The 15,432-nt window shown below is 47.4% G+C and overlaps 1 protein-coding gene across 10 annotated transcripts in view; it reads right to left on the bottom strand.

Moving 5' to 3' along the window:
- The window catches only part of Pde10a (phosphodiesterase 10A), a 437,195-nt gene that overhangs the window by 43,232 nt on the left and 378,531 nt on the right, over nucleotides 1-15,432 (bottom strand). For all 10 annotated transcript variants that reach the window (XR_009055987.1, XM_057754784.1, XM_057754804.1 and 7 more), the window contains 6 exons: nucleotides 9,456-9,596; nucleotides 7,806-7,961; nucleotides 5,621-5,671; nucleotides 5,027-5,085; nucleotides 3,079-3,130; nucleotides 505-647 (listed from right to left, as the gene is read on the bottom strand). Coding sequence is in view for 9 of the 10 variants with exons in the window: in XM_057754784.1 (XP_057610767.1) it covers nucleotides 505-647; nucleotides 3,079-3,130; nucleotides 5,027-5,085; nucleotides 5,621-5,671; nucleotides 7,806-7,961; nucleotides 9,456-9,596 (602 nt within the window). In the remaining variant the exon portion in view is untranslated. The remainder of the gene's footprint in view (nucleotides 1-504; nucleotides 648-3,078; nucleotides 3,131-5,026; nucleotides 5,086-5,620; nucleotides 5,672-7,805; nucleotides 7,962-9,455; nucleotides 9,597-15,432) is intronic.

Below are 15,432 nucleotides of genomic sequence, written 5' to 3'. Positions count from 1 at the left end.
TCTGTCCATGGAAATGACAGTAGCTGCCACTTAAGGGAACAAGGAAGGCTTTCATTTCGAAATGCAGCAGCAGGGTAGCTGATCCAGAAAACGGTCAGGTTCAGGAGGTGTTCAAGTCCTTGATTTCCTCTGCTCACAAGTTGGGAAGCAGCAGGGGCTGAGTTGGTTACGCTCACCCTGCTCCTACACACAGGAGCCTGCCGGCTGCAGCTGGAGCGACCTTTACCTACCTGGGAGCACTAGTAAGTTTTTCCAACATGATTTCCAAAAGGACCGCCTCCGGAAGACGGCATTTCCAGGAGTGACGCTAACGCTTCCTAGGCACGGTTTCGCTGGCACAGCAATGTCATTCCCAGAAGCACTACCTTCAGGAGGCGGGTCCTGGTGGGAATGATATCAGAGTATGACAAGCCTTGTCAGCACACCTGTGAAGAGGCACAGAGAAGTGGACGACAGGAGACCTGCGTATCTGCATCGAAGCCGGGACGGCCACTCCAGCTGTACCTGATCTCCTTGGTCTTCTTGAAGACGGGCTTCCCCTCCTTCTCCTCCCCAATGTCAAACAGGTCCGAATACAGCTCTTTATTCTTGTGGTCCACCTGGAAGAGCGCGCAGCGGTCGGCGTTCACTAGATTTTTTGCATATATCTGAGGTAAATGAGAAGCCAGAGTAAACTGGTGGGAAACTGAAGCTGGTTACCGCGAACCTTAGCACGAGATGCAGTTTGATTTCAGCTGCTCTATACTGGGGAAGGAAGCAGGAGAGTACATATAGGAGTGGAGAAGGAGACGCACAATGAACATTGCATGTTAAGTCAGTCTGTGTGCTGATCCCAGCAGATACAACAAGAACTAACGAAGGTGCCCACGTTCCTGCTGGTGCTGAAATACTAGAGCACTGTCCTTGACCTGCTGACCAGTGACCGATCTCTCTTCCTGAGCATCCTCAAGCTCTCTGAGTTCTTTCCAGGAGCTTCTCAGGATGCTCCTGACATCTCGGGCTCTCTCCGTCAGCACTATGGCTGGCACCCACACGGCCTGGTTGCTGTCTATGACTGGAAAGACTAGGGAATACTCCAAGCATGGAGGCCTATGCCTTTCATCCCAGAATCCTGAAGGCAGAAGCAAACAGAACTCTGATCTCTGGGGTAGCCAGGGCTACACAGTGAGACTGCATAGGAAGTATATGAAACACACTCTGGCTGTGCCTGTGCCAGAGATGGCATTCCAAGCTCAGAACGCCAGAGTTTCTAGCCCCTTCTCGCCTCTCTGCTTTCTCTACCTGAAGCCCCAAGAGCGAAGAAGGGCCTATGGAGAGCAGAGTTCCAGAACACTGGCAAGCAGGGTCTCAGGTTAGGAAACCACAGAAAGCTTGGTCCTACGAGCTAGGGTGTCACTGGGTTGGAAAAGCCCTGCCAAGCACATATAGACTGAGTCCAAAACAGACATTGCTCTCGGGAAGGAGGCCAGACTGGACAATGGATTTCACTTATTTGGATTATTGACAGTAACAGTGCCCTCTCCACCCACAGAGCTAGCTCCAAAAACAACCAAGGCAAGTGGGCCACTACATTTATCCCAACTAAGAAGAAACACAGACCTAATTGTTTCTATCTCACTCGCTTCCTTTTGGAGAACCTCTGTGTGCTAATGCATGCAGATGTGTGTGGGTGGCCATTGAGGCCAGAATGATGCTGGGTGCCCTTGGCTGTGGGCCACCAGATGGGTGCTGAGAATTGCACTCTCCAAAATCAGCAAGGCTTTGTCACTACTGAGTTGTCTCGCTGCCCCCTCGTTTTCATTTGCTAATTTTTATTTACATTTCTGTATTTTAGTTGTTGTCATCATCTTCTAGCTTGTGCCCGAGTAACCTTCTGTAAACGTTTTCTTCCTCATACCCATCCTAATATCTCCTGCTATTTCTAACCTTCCCGCCTATACACTTTCCCTCTCATTCATAGCTACTCCCTCTTCTTTCCTCAACCCATTCTCTTTCTAGTCATCACTGTTAACACCCTGCACTCTGAAATGCCCTCAGCCACACTTCTGCCAGCAGCATCCCCAAGCCCTGTCTTTGAAGCACATGAGTCTGTCAGCGCATGTTGTCACCAAGTGCCCTGTCAAGGCGGCTTCCTGTCACTGCTGTCAGCCTCCCGCTAGCTAAACAGTGGTGGGTGACCCACACCCAAGTGAAGACAACACACCTGGAACACTCTCACAGAATAAACATAAACAATGGGAAAGTAGAGCCTGGAGGAAACAGGGAAATGAGAAAGCCAGCCACCACAATAGCTCCCCAGGTTCCCGACTCCCCAGTGTGCAGGCTCAAGACAGCAGGGTAACTGAAACACTAATTAAATATCTTAGGATCTGCCTTCCAGAACCGTCAGTGATCAGATTCAGGGCTCAGATGAAGGGATGTGACTCAGGAGCTGGACAACATAGCTCACAAAGTGGGTGAAAGGTGAGTCAAACATGAGGGAAAACTCAATAAGGAAGCAGATTCTAGGGAAGAAGCAAACACAGAAGAGTCAGCCACCAAACAGAAACAGTGGACAGCGCTGTCAACACACGGGACCAACAGAGGAGGGAGGAGGGAACACATCTAGAAAAACTCAGAAAATTGAACGACTGAGCATGACCAGCTGAAGAGGCTGCGGGGTGGGAGAAGAGCCAATGCAAGAATCTCAAGACACAGACGATGCAGCCATTGGAATTGCTGTGAAACAGTTCTCAGCGTGCCCACTTCTAGGAGAGAGCCACGGAGACTTGATTTAAGGAGACAGAACTTTAGGAGCAGCATCAAGGGGGCTCCCTACTTTGACTCATACAGAAAGTGCCTTGGAGAACAGGAAGCAAAATTAAGCTTTCTCCAAGTATAGCTGTTTAAACCAGGGTGTCCCAGGGTCCTCCCCAAGTTCTCAACAAAGGTGAAGAAAGGCAGAGGGTCTCAAAGAGCCATAACTCATGATGATTAACAGAGCATATTCATCAAATACACACAAAATGCCACACCAAGAATAAAGACCAAGAACATAAGGGTGGAAGGAAAATCACAGTCAAAACTAAAAACACCTACCATGATGTGTTCAAGTAGAGAGTCTATGGCAACTATGTTATCAAAGTATGTCCTGAAAAACACAAACACAAGTTCCATGAGCAACCTTACAGACAGCATGGTGCAGGTGAAGCTCTCAACACAGTTTATGGGTTCCACATTTAAATAAATGAATATGCATAATATTATTTGACGTGGGATAACCCCTCTGTATGGTGTGAAGATGTTTTATTACCACTGGTTAACAAAAAGCTGATTTGGCCAATAGCTAGGCAGGAAATCCAAGCATGGATAAAGGGAGAAAAAAGGAGGAGTCAGGGAGACACCAGCAGCTGCTGGAGAAGCAAGATGGGAGGTGACAAGTGACGAGCCTCATGGTAAAATATAGAATAGCAGAAATGGGTTAATTTAGATGTAAAAGCTAGTTAGTAATAAGCCTGAGCCATTGGCCAAACAGTGTCTAAACAATTGGCCAAACTGTTTGTAATTAATATTAAGTCTCAGAGTGGTTATTTGATAACTGATGGGTGGGAGAGAAACCTTCAGTTACAATTATTAAAAACAATCAATGAAGTTTTATCATTGCCTTAGTACAGTGGAGTCATCCAGTAATTATATCATTGCTTAATAGAGAGGAGGAAGCAAGGCTGTAATATAAACTACGTAGGACTGGATTCAGGTGCATGATTGCTGAAAAAAATAAAATTAAAGTCAAACTGCACTGAGAAATCAGAAGAACTAACCTGAGATGAAATACCATAATGCAAGCAGTGGGAACCCAAGGACCTGCAATTGTTTTATTAAGGTAAAATTCATGTTCAACGGCAGGAGTGTCTTGTAGAGGCAGTGAGACACTCACTAGGATGTAACCTCCAACGGCCAGCCATCACACAATATATTAAAAACTACTCGATATGGGTTTGCTGGCTCTTGAGGATTTCAGCCGTGCTCTGAAATTAACATGGACTGTGTACTGTGATACCATGATACAGTGATGGTAGATGCTCTCCTTCGCTTGAGAGCCACGAAACTGAGGACTTCACTGTATTGTGAGCTCATGCCTAGGAGAAGACAGCACTGGAGTGAGTGAGTCTCCTACCTGAGCAGAAGGCAGGAAGTCATAATGTGTCATGTGGGCAATCAGCTGACTTTGGGACACTTCCAAAATGTGCAAATGTGTTGACCAGAGAGAAGCTCAGCATCCCTTTCTGTGTCCCCAACACATTTGACAGGGTTCGTAGAGTTGAATGAGCAATCACTAGAGCTACATGTCTCTAATTTCAGATCCCAGAGAGCAACTCCCAAGTGAGCCAGCAACTCCAGCCTGAGCAGTCTGCAGGGCTCCAGAATGTGTTACTGAGGACTTAGGAAGCACTGGCAGGGCCAGGAGAAGCCAGTACCTGTCACAGTGCTGCTGGAGGCCAGTGATGAGTATGTGCCTCCCCACGTTACTAAACTGGTAGGAGGACATGACCCAGGTGACCATATCCTGAGCTTTAAGGCTTTGTTATTAATGAGGTAGGTTATGGAGACAGGAGCCCTCCCCCCATAGAATGCAAAGTCAACACAAACCTATAATTTAATAAATATCTGTAATAGCTTTCACTACCAACCCGGGGAGGTGATCTAGGTCAAGCTTCAGAGAAACGGAATGTTTTCTCATAATCGCAACCGGGGCACCAGAAATGCAAGGGCATTGTTAATGATGCTGTGTAGAGTGACCTTGTTAGAAAATGCCAGAGAACACATCTTGGAAAAGGTTAGAGAAATCAGCAGCAGCGTCTTCTGTTTCCAGAATAAATGTCAGACTAAGATCACTACATACACAGACAAAGACGCAATTCTGTAATCCACGAAGTGACAAAGAACTCTCCCCTGAATGTTTGCATGCCTCGTGCAGCAGATGGAGATGTCACCCTAGGGACCTGTGCTTCACACCACTGCCACCAAGGTTAGGTACAACACTTACTTTGATACATCGAGCAGGAAGTCATTCAGTTCGGTCTGTTTGGCGAGACCTCTGCACACCTGCCACACAGACAACAGTTTCTAGTCACCCTGGAGGTCTGATGACTTAGGAGCAGACCCCAGAGTGCCATTTACACAATCGCTGTAGGTCTTACTTCTTGAAAAATGCAACATGCTAACCCCTGATCAGTGGGTTTGTCCTCTCACATCATGGCTGCTTAGCCCTCACACCTGGACACACACTCTCTCACCGAGGCAAGGAGCTGTGAGCAACACAGATGCTCTCCACCCTGATGAGTTACACACCCGCTTCCACCTCCAAATCCGGCAAGTACCCAACATACTCTGTGGCTCCAGGAGGCCCTGCTACTCCTGCCATCACCCTGCAATTACCCGTCTCTTCTTGTCATACAAAGAACAACGCACCAAGAGATTTACGATGGCTTACAAATGAGCATAAGGGTTACATAGATGACATTGTTCAGATATAAAATATTACATCCAAAACCAAAGCTGGGGATCGCTTACTAGCCTCGACTCTAGCCTCCACTACTGCTGCCTTGGGATGCCCTTGTAAGAACACCCCCGGACTTACCTGCACCTGGTGTATTGCTACGGAAGCCCAAGCAAGATTGGCAGTTGCGACCTAAAAAAACACACATATGCGCATGTCAGACAAACTTGATCGCAGGTCATCAGGTTTCCACAGCAAGCCATTTTACCTGCCGAGCCATCTCAGTTGGCTATATTATCTTCTTTTAATATTAAATAATATTTTTCTGGGAGACAAAAATTTAATTGGAATACCTCTAATTGCCTCTTTAAGCCTGTGTGGTGTCCCTAAGAGGGCAGAATACTGCGCCTATGTATACTCTATGCATCCAAGGACTGAAGGCTATATTCCACGTTTCCATTTTTATTTCCATGTGTCTCATATGTGCGCAAATGCACACATATGTGTGAAGGCCAGAGAGAAACCTCACAAACGTCTACCTCCATTGAGGCTAGAGAGCAGCAATTGGGCTGCACTAGCAGGACAGAGGCCCACGGACCCTCCCGTCTCTGCTCCCCGGAACTGACTACAGACACACACACATTGCCACACCTGGTTTTTATAAAGGGGTGCCAGGGAACCCCCTCGGATCCTCGCACTGTCCACTGAACCTACCCACTCCCCACCCCACCCCCACCCCGCCTCCAGCACATAGCCCACTCCTGCTACTGTCTTCCACTCTGCACGTCCTTCCTGGGCACAGGTGCTAGCTAGCTCTAGGTGCTACAGACAAAGGAGGAAGTAAGAGCGAGTCTGGGCAGGACACAAGTGTCCTGTGTCCTGTGTAGTGGAAAGAAGGGTCATGGGAGCCGTGGGAGCACACAGCAGGACAGAAGGAAGGACACAGGTCCCATGTGCAGGCACTCAGGGCAGGTGCTATGAGGTGACAGGGTCCAGACTCCACCCCACAGGAAGGCAAGACTTCTTTGCACAGGACATCCCCAGAAACAAGGGGTTGGCCATTCAGGAAGTGGGTGAAGCCAGACCACTTCCAGGGACCTGGTCTATCCGCCATAGGAGAGGCACGTGGTAGTGATGCTGTGTGTGCTTAGTGTTTGTGAGTCAACTGTAACCAGAGCATGGCATGTGCACATAACCGAGGAAGAGGACACATTCAGGAAGGCACAAGACAGCTAGGATGCCACCCTGCACTTGGCTTCATATTCGCTGAAGTACATTTTTGGTTAAGATGTTTTTATACAGAAAAAAAAAAAAGAGTGTATTTCTAATTTAGCCTGTCTCCTCTAAAAATGGCTGCTCAAGAAAACAGGTTTTTAAGAATACACTGTTTGCAGCCAAACACAGTCAGGCAAACAGTGACTTCCCTATCCATTCACGTATGCACATCCATCACGTATGCACATCCATCACGTATGCACATCCATCACGTATGCACATCTATCATGTATGCACATCCATTCACGTATGCACATCCATTCACGTAGGCACATCCATTCACATAGGCACATCCATTCACGTAGGCACATCCATTCAGGCATGCACATCCATTCACGTATGCACATCCATCACGTATGCACATCCATCATGCATGCACATCCATCACGTACACACCACATATGCACATCCATCACGTATGCACATCCATTCACGTATGCACATCCATTCACGTAGGCACATCCGTTCAGGCATGCACATCCATTCACGTATGCACATCCATCACGTATGCACATCCATCACGTATGCACATCCATTCACGTATGCACATCCATTCACGTATGCACCACGTATTCCATCACGTATGCACATCCATTCACGTATGCACATCCATTCACGTATGCACATCCATTCACGTATGTACCACATATGTACATCCATCACGTATGCACATCCGTTCAGGCATGCACATCCATTCATGTATGCACATCCATTGTATGCACATCCATCACGCATGCACATCCATTCACGCATGCACATCCATTCACGCATGCACTCAGCACCAGCGGGTACCAACAATGAGGGCAGGAGGCCAAAAGACATTTTTAAACTGTTTTTTAAATGCACATTTTAACTCACATTACGTTTTTTTTGTCTGCACGCCACATGTGTGCCTGCCAGAAGACGGTGTCGAAACCCCTGGCTGGAGTTACAGATGGTTGTGAGCTATCATGTGGGTGCTGGGAAATGAACCCGGTCCTCTGTGAGAACAGCAAGTGCTCTGAAGCCCTGGGCCACCTTTCCAGCCCCAGTGGTAGTGTTTGAGCCTCACCTCCTGGTGACTGAGACAGAAGGCCTCCTTGCCCCAGTGCCTGTACAGCTCAAGAATGCCGATCAAGTCTCCAATGGCAGTGACGATGGGCAAGCAAAGAACAGACTGAATTCGAGTTCCTGATTCCAGACCTGTGCCTCTTGGAAACCGCTCATCCTGAAAATCAAAGGAGAGAAGACTCGGGCCTGAGCATCTTAGCTTTGCGTGTACACACATTAAGCATGAACAGCAGCTGTCAGTTCACGTGAGAGTGAGAAGGGCTACCGCCAAGTCTGGCACTGGTTCCCTCACCTGCTCTGCCAGAGCCACCCCAGGCTTTGCAGATGTATGCACAGGCAAACACATGTGAAGAGGCGTGTACACAAACATGCCTTCCCTTCCGTGTTTAAGGTCATGTTGATTATTTCATCTGAGTTGAACTTCCAGAGCGCAAAGTATGCATTCAAGTCATCCATTATCAATCAGTTATCATTACAATGAAAGTGGGTTTGACTTAATAATATTCTATCTTAGATAAAATTTCTACAAGCCAGCACAGGGCAAAGAAAATGATTACTATCAAGACAGCAATTCTATACACGTGGTTTCTACCATCTGTGTGAAGCGAACGGAACACAAAAAAACCCTTCCTGAATCAAAAGAGATGTGAATGTGTTCAGGGGGCTTCCAGTCTTTGAACGTCTGCACCCAGGACAGAGCATTTTCAAATGAGAAATGATTCTTCCTGCCTCCCCCACACCCACCCTAGACCCCTTCTTTCTTTCTTCTTCAATAAAGCAACAGTTAATTAGTTCTAGGTAAATCATTGACAGAAAAAAAGTAAACCAAAACCCCCCAAAAAAGAAGCCAGGTTCCAAGTATCCAGTTCAACCGTTTCACAGGACAAGCTCCTTCTGCGTGTGTTTCTGCGTGTATTTGTCACCTATGAAGCCTACACCCCCTGCAGTGACATTCATCAGACATCTGCCTGAACACACTTGAGAGACCGCACCGAGGATCTGTCTGTCATCTCTCTTGGCTGCCACATCTTTGCTGGTACCCTCTGTCACTGAGGAGGCTCAGAAAGGGCTCAGGCCTGCTCCTGTGATTGCTACTCTGACTGGTGGGAAGGCAGGGAACGAGGCGCCAACAGTGGTTGGAGACCTGACATCAGACTCTGCCATGCTGGCCTCACAGGTGGGGAGTGAGAAAAACCAGCAGAGTTGAGGTGGCTGGAGAGGAGCCACACCTGACTCACGGCCAGCAAGCTTCTGTCTTTTACTACCCAGAAGCTTACAAGCCTGCCTCAACAGAATGGCCAAGAGAACTCCCGAGAACCGGCCACTGCAGGACACCCTTCCCATGGGACAGTCGGTCCCGCAGCAGCGTTGACATGACTCATCAGGCAGGAGCTGGCTATTTGCATAGCTATTGACGTCTTAGTCTGGTAAGCCATGGTGGTGTGTGCTGAAATAAGAGCGCCATCTCACAGCAAGCACAACTGGTGTGATTTTTCTGAACATAAAAGCTAAACTATGAGCAAATTCGTTCATTGATCTGCATCTTCTTTTAACGCATTTATAATTAATTTCGAAACAAATTAACTAAGATCAAAATAATGTATCCTCTTTTCAGTTAAACCCTGAGAGCATGAGAGTCCAAGCGCCCTACCCCAAGGATGTCCTCCACAAGCAGCGTTTTCCTGGACTTGGCCACATAAGCAGAGATGGTGGTGCCCTGGGTGATGGGTCCGGCAGGGATAAGCCGGGGTTGACCTTCCTTCATTCCGGGCGGTGTGAACACACACAGACTCTAGGAAGAAGAAAAGATGACGATTTAGGTGATGATCCCCGCCTTTGCCCAATATCTACAAGACTCCAGAGCAGAGGCAGAGTGTTACCTAATTAGGTCCCATAAAGTCTGGGAGCCAGGCACAGGAAAAGACGCGGGTGATGCAAACTTTCACGGGGAGCAGACAGGGAACCTAAAGCCAAGTCTCGTTCCCGTTTCACATGGAATGCACGTTTGGCATCAGAATTCACAAACATTACAGGCACAGAAATGCTCATGTTAGCCTTCTCTTGGGAACGAGACATGGCGTGGAATGAAGATGGCATCTTGCTACAAGACCCTTGACTCTACCATGCCAACCAACCCATGCTAAGCCCGGGGCTGAGTGATGGTCACTGTCTTCCCACCATCTCAGAACACTGCTCTAAGACCCTATCACTCACACAGCTCAAGCTGAAACGGCAGATTCGGGTGTCCTCACTGCAGAGGCATGGCTACTCTTAAGAGATCTCCTCTCATTGGAGTGACTCTGGGAAAAGATTTTTGGCAAATCCACCCCCAAGAATATTAGAATCAATCATTTTGACAAATCTAGCCATGTTCTAAATTATTTTCCACTTAATAAAATGTTTAAATCATATTCTAATTATCGAAGTTATATCCACCCATTTGGAACTTTGCAATGTGTCCTGGGAAACGCTACTGAACACCTTACTCCCACCTTACAGATAAAGCAGCCGCGTCAGCTGGCCCACATTGCCTACCCTGTCTTGGCCAGGGCTGCACTGACTGAGGAAGCTCTCTCTGTCTGGAGACTGAGCTCCACTAGTGACTTATCCACAGACGCCAGCTTTCCAAGCTTTCCACTTTCCTCCTCAGAGCTGCCTTCTAGTCACAGGACAAAGACTTCTACAAGTTTAAGATTCTTGGTTAAGCCAACATAGAAGGAGAGAGGGAGGGAGGGGAAGAAAGGGGACAGAAAAAAAAGGGAAGGGGAGAAGAGAGGGAAGAGAAGAGCAGAGCTGAGAGTTGTCCTAACTCTGGCAGTTTAAAAATAACAGGGCCTGGCGGTGGTGGTGCACGCCTTTAATTCCAGCACTCTGGAAGCAGAAGCAGGCAGATTTCTGAGTTTGAGGCTAGCCTGGTCTACAAGAGCTAGTTCTAGGACAGGTTCCAAAGCTACAGAGAAACCCTGTCTCAAACTACAATACAAAACAAACAAACAAAAAACAGGACCAGGAGCTACATTCAAGTCTTGGGTCCCCCAACACCGAGCAAGAGACCTGAGCTTCAGGAGTATCTGCTACCCAACAGAGTGCATGTGGAAGAGATGTTCAAACAGTTCTGTTGAAAGGGTGCCGCCCCCTATGCTTGAGTACAAGAGCACACTCAGAGATGAGAACGGATTAGATGTTAAATGATGGCTCATCTTATTTATTTTTGTTTTTAAAGGCTAGAATCAGAGCTACTTTAAAAACTGCTAGCATGTGTTAATTCGATGCAGCCTTGGAGCTTCCCATTGCTCTTGGATCTCCCTGCTGGATCCTCTTCACTACACGTGAACCAGTTCTGAGGCTCTGTTCACTGCAGAGAAGTTTCTCTGGCCAAAGAGGAAGGGAGCGCTGAATTGACAGCTTGTAGACGGCCATTTGATGGGTACCTCATGTGCCTGGAGCCAAACAGCAACAGCAACAGCAACAGCAGCTTCCTGACCTGGCCCAGGACCCCAGCAGGTGAGTGAGGCTGCCGAGAACTCTTCCACTCTTCCGACAGCCTGCATTGCACCTTCTGGGCCGGTGAGGGTCAGCCAGCAGGGAGGACGCTTCCAGCTCAGTTCCTGCCTGATTTATCTGTGTCTTATGGTTGTCACACCATTTAGTGCTGGTGGGAAACCAACAACAGTAGCTACCAACTGTCTCGTTTAGGGTCCTCCCTGGCCAAAAATTCACAGGTATGTGCTCACCCCGGAGGTGCCGCTGCCTTTAAACTTAGGAGAATTCTACTATCTGCTCGGACAGTGGCAGTGAGGGAAGGAGGCTGTCATGGCGCTAGGGGTTACTGACAGTCAGTAGTTCTTCTCTCTCCAGACGGAGGAGCAGAGCACGATGGGAGGAGAGGAGAAAGAGACAATTGCAAGAAAAAAACAAAGACCACAGTGTATTTAGCAAGAAGAAAAACAGGAGCAGGCAGCAACTTTTCACACTTGGGATGACAGTGAGGAGCCAGGCTCTGGGCATCCGATTTTCCCCCATCAAAGATGGCAGCAGGGGAGGAACTTGGGTTTAACTCCGTGGTTGGACAAGGAATGGACCACGAAGGGTCTAACAGAAAGGATGCTCTAGAGCAAGCGTCCAAAGGAAGCTTTACGCTTTCTCTTGTTTTAGGTTGTAGTCGTTCACTCCAAAGACAGACAATGCACAGATTTTTTATTTTTTTGAGAGGCTTAGCAATTAGCCCCTGGACCACATCCTTAATTAAGCCTTCATGGCACAGTCCTGACCTCACAGATCTCGCACATCCCCACACTCCCGGGCAGTCATGGGTAGAGGGTGTGTATGTGATGTAAAAGGTTCAGGCCCATGGAAAGCCATCCCAAAGAGAAGGCTATGGAATGTTCACATAACTGCTAAAATTTGAAAACTCCGTAGGGATAATTACGGAAGAGTAATTCTTTACAGTGGGGAATATACTGGTTTTACCAACAAGTTTGTGATTTCATACACTCATGAGACAGAAATGTTCCTAGTGAAAACCACTATCAAAATCATGAAAATACTGCAATATAGGAAAGCCAAGGGCTCAGGACAGAGGGATGCAGGCCAACTCAGGACAGAGGGGTGCAGGCCACGGGCTCAGGATAGAGGGGTGCAGGCCACGGGCTCAGGAGAGAGGGGTGCAGGCCAACTCAGGACAGAGGGATGCAGGCCACGGGCTCAGGACAGAGGGATGCAGGCCAACTCAGGACAGAGGGATGCAGGCCACGGGCTCAGGACAGAGGGGTGCATGCCGGCTCAGGACAGAGGGACAGGCCGGCTCAGGACAGAGGGGCACATGCCGGCTCAGGACAGAGGGAAGCAGGCCATGGGCTCAGGACAGAGGGGTGCAGGTCACCGGCTCAGGACAGAGGGGCGCAGGCTGGCTCAGGACATAGGGATGCAGACCACCGCTCAGGACAGAGGGGTGCAGGTCGGCTCAGGACAGAGGGACAAAAGAAAATTAGTTTTTCCTGGATTTCTTTATTTATCCTATGTGTGACTGTTGAGGACTGTATCTTGGTTGTATGTGGAGGACACTGAACGAACCCGTGGGAGAGAGTTCTTGATTCGTGTCTGTATGTGGGTCTTGACGTTGAACTCAGGACTTCAGCCTTGGCAGCAGAAGTTCTGACCCTCTGAGCCACCTCACTGACTCTCCATCCTTCTTTTTAACTCAACACACATCGCCTGTTCAAAAGCGTCCCTTGTTTCTGACTATGGGTCAGTCGTTGATGGAATGACCTGTCTGGGGACGGTAGTACAATCTTCATGATTTTTACAAATCGAATGAAAGCATAGAGAGTTGCTATTACAAACAAACAAAAATGTCATTAAATAAATTCTGTGGGTCAGGTGGTGGTGGCGCACACTTTTTAATCCCAGCACTCGGGAGGCAGAGGGGGGTCTCTGTGAGTTTGAAGCCAGCCTGGTCTGTAGAGCAGGTTCCAGACAACCATGGCTGTTACATAAAAAGAAACCCTATCTCAGGGGTGGAGGTGGGGGAAAGGCAGAGGTGGGGGGTAGAACTTCCAGGCAGGGCTGAGCTTTACACAGCCCAGCGTGGGGAAGCCCCAATGAATTCTATACTCCACAGAAACAGGCCAGGAGAAAGGCCTGTGCATATGTGTTCTGTGTGTGACATGGCCAAGTGACTCTTGCTTTAGTTCTTGGTATTTAAAGATAGTAATTCTTTTCATGAAATAGACTAAGCATTCTTCCCGATGAGTCTGCTGTATGAATCAATAAATAAATGATAGGGTGGAACAAGGACTAAAGACATCGGCAGGGGAAAGGGAGGTTCTATTTTTCAAGATCAATAAAAGTTTTGAGCTAAGGCTGTGACTAGGTTATTTGCACTTTAAGATAGCAAAATCCAGCCAGGCAGTGGTGGCACACACCTTTGATCCTAGCACTCAGGGAGGCAGAGGCCAGTGGATAGCTATGAGTTCAAGGCCAACCTGGTCTATAGAGCAAGTTCCAGGACAGCAGGGAACACAGAGAAACCCTTTCTCAGAGGAAAAAAGATAGTAAAAATACTACCTTCATTTTCTGCATAGATGAATACCACCAGACAGTATTTTATGCACTATCAATACTCCTTACATATAGTCACAGCTACTCTCCTGTGACATCTAGTACTGGACTCTCCGATTCAATCCCTACACTGACTTTGTATAAACAACTCTTAGTAGCACAAGAACGCTTCAGAGGTTAGAGATCTAAACACAAGGCAAGGCCCGACACTCGGAGCCTCGGCCTCCTCCGTGTTTTCCAGGGCAACTGACTCACTGCCCACCAGCACGAGGCTGTGCCAGGGAGCAAGGGGCGAGCAGAGAGCTAGCTCTTCAGTTACAGCAACGTCCTGAGACTGCCAGCATTTGTGAGATAAAAGCAGATATACATATAAATATAGATAGATAGTCTAAACTGGATAAGATTGGTACCAAGAAGCTGGGTTCAATGAAGGGATAAAAATGTGAAAATTAAAAATATATATAAAATTTGGAGAAATAAATGTATAGAAATTACCAGACTGTTTGGGACAAATATACACACCAGACATTTTCTAAAACAAATAATTCAAAGATCACTTCATTCATGAAATTTCATTTTAATGTTGATCTTTTCGGTCTCACTCTTAGCAAGCTAAATTTTAAAGACTTTTTAAAATTAAATAGGAGGTGAAACTTAAAAACAAAACCAAAGAAAAAAAATCACCAGGGACAAGACAAAACCCAGGTTTTATGCTATTCTCCATTTGAGCCACTAGATGGCAGTGCTAGGAAGCAAATTTAGATGGAGGCGGCTGAATGAAAGCAGGAACCAAGGTCCCAGGAATTTCTAACAGAGAAGGCAAAGGCGCTTTTTAATGTTGGTTAGAATTTATTCCACAGTTGAATAAAAAAATCACAATGAGAGTAAACTACTAGGTGCTAAATATAAGAACGGCACCAGTTTCAGGCTGCGGCTTTATGTCCTAACATAAACGCTGCGTTTCCCTGCTTTTCCATTTCCGCCCCAATTTGTACCCAAGAAGCAACATTCTATGAATTGTATCCTTCATTGCTTTAGAGTAAAATTTAATAATGATAATAATAATAATAATAACAATAATATATTAAGTAGTTTCAAGGCAAAAATCTATCTCCTTACCAGAGACTGCATTGGGTAGAAGGGTCTGGGGGGCTCTTCCTGCAAAGGTCACAGCTTAGGCACCTGACTTAGGGCTTTTAAGTGTGTTTTCTCTGAAGAGGAGATCTTCACATGCCCGACACAGTAGCCCAGTTCTCTGGTACTTAGCAAGAGCTTGGTGTGATGTCACTCGCCTCCTCGAGCTGCCTCCGCTGTCAACAACTGTGGGGGCAGACTGCTCCCCTTACAAACTGGGATGCACTAAGTATCCAGTGTATAAACTTTGTTACAGCTCCAGCATAGCTGCCGATGCCTCCTTGGAATAAGAACTTCTCTCCCTGGCTGATTCTCTCCCTGGCTGAGGATCTCCAGTGAAGCGCTCCTGGCTGTGGTGCAGGGTCTCTGCTCTTTTCCTGAGAAGACACCGGATCTGTTCTGGCTTTCACAGGACTTGACTCGGCAAGTTCAGG

The sequence above is a fragment of the Chionomys nivalis genome, chromosome 2, assembly GCF_950005125.1.
Source record: "Chionomys nivalis chromosome 2, mChiNiv1.1, whole genome shotgun sequence".
NCBI lineage: Eukaryota > Metazoa > Chordata > Mammalia > Rodentia > Cricetidae > Chionomys > Chionomys nivalis.
Note: the sequence above shows the minus strand (reverse complement) of the source record. Positions and strands in the feature narration are given on the sequence as shown.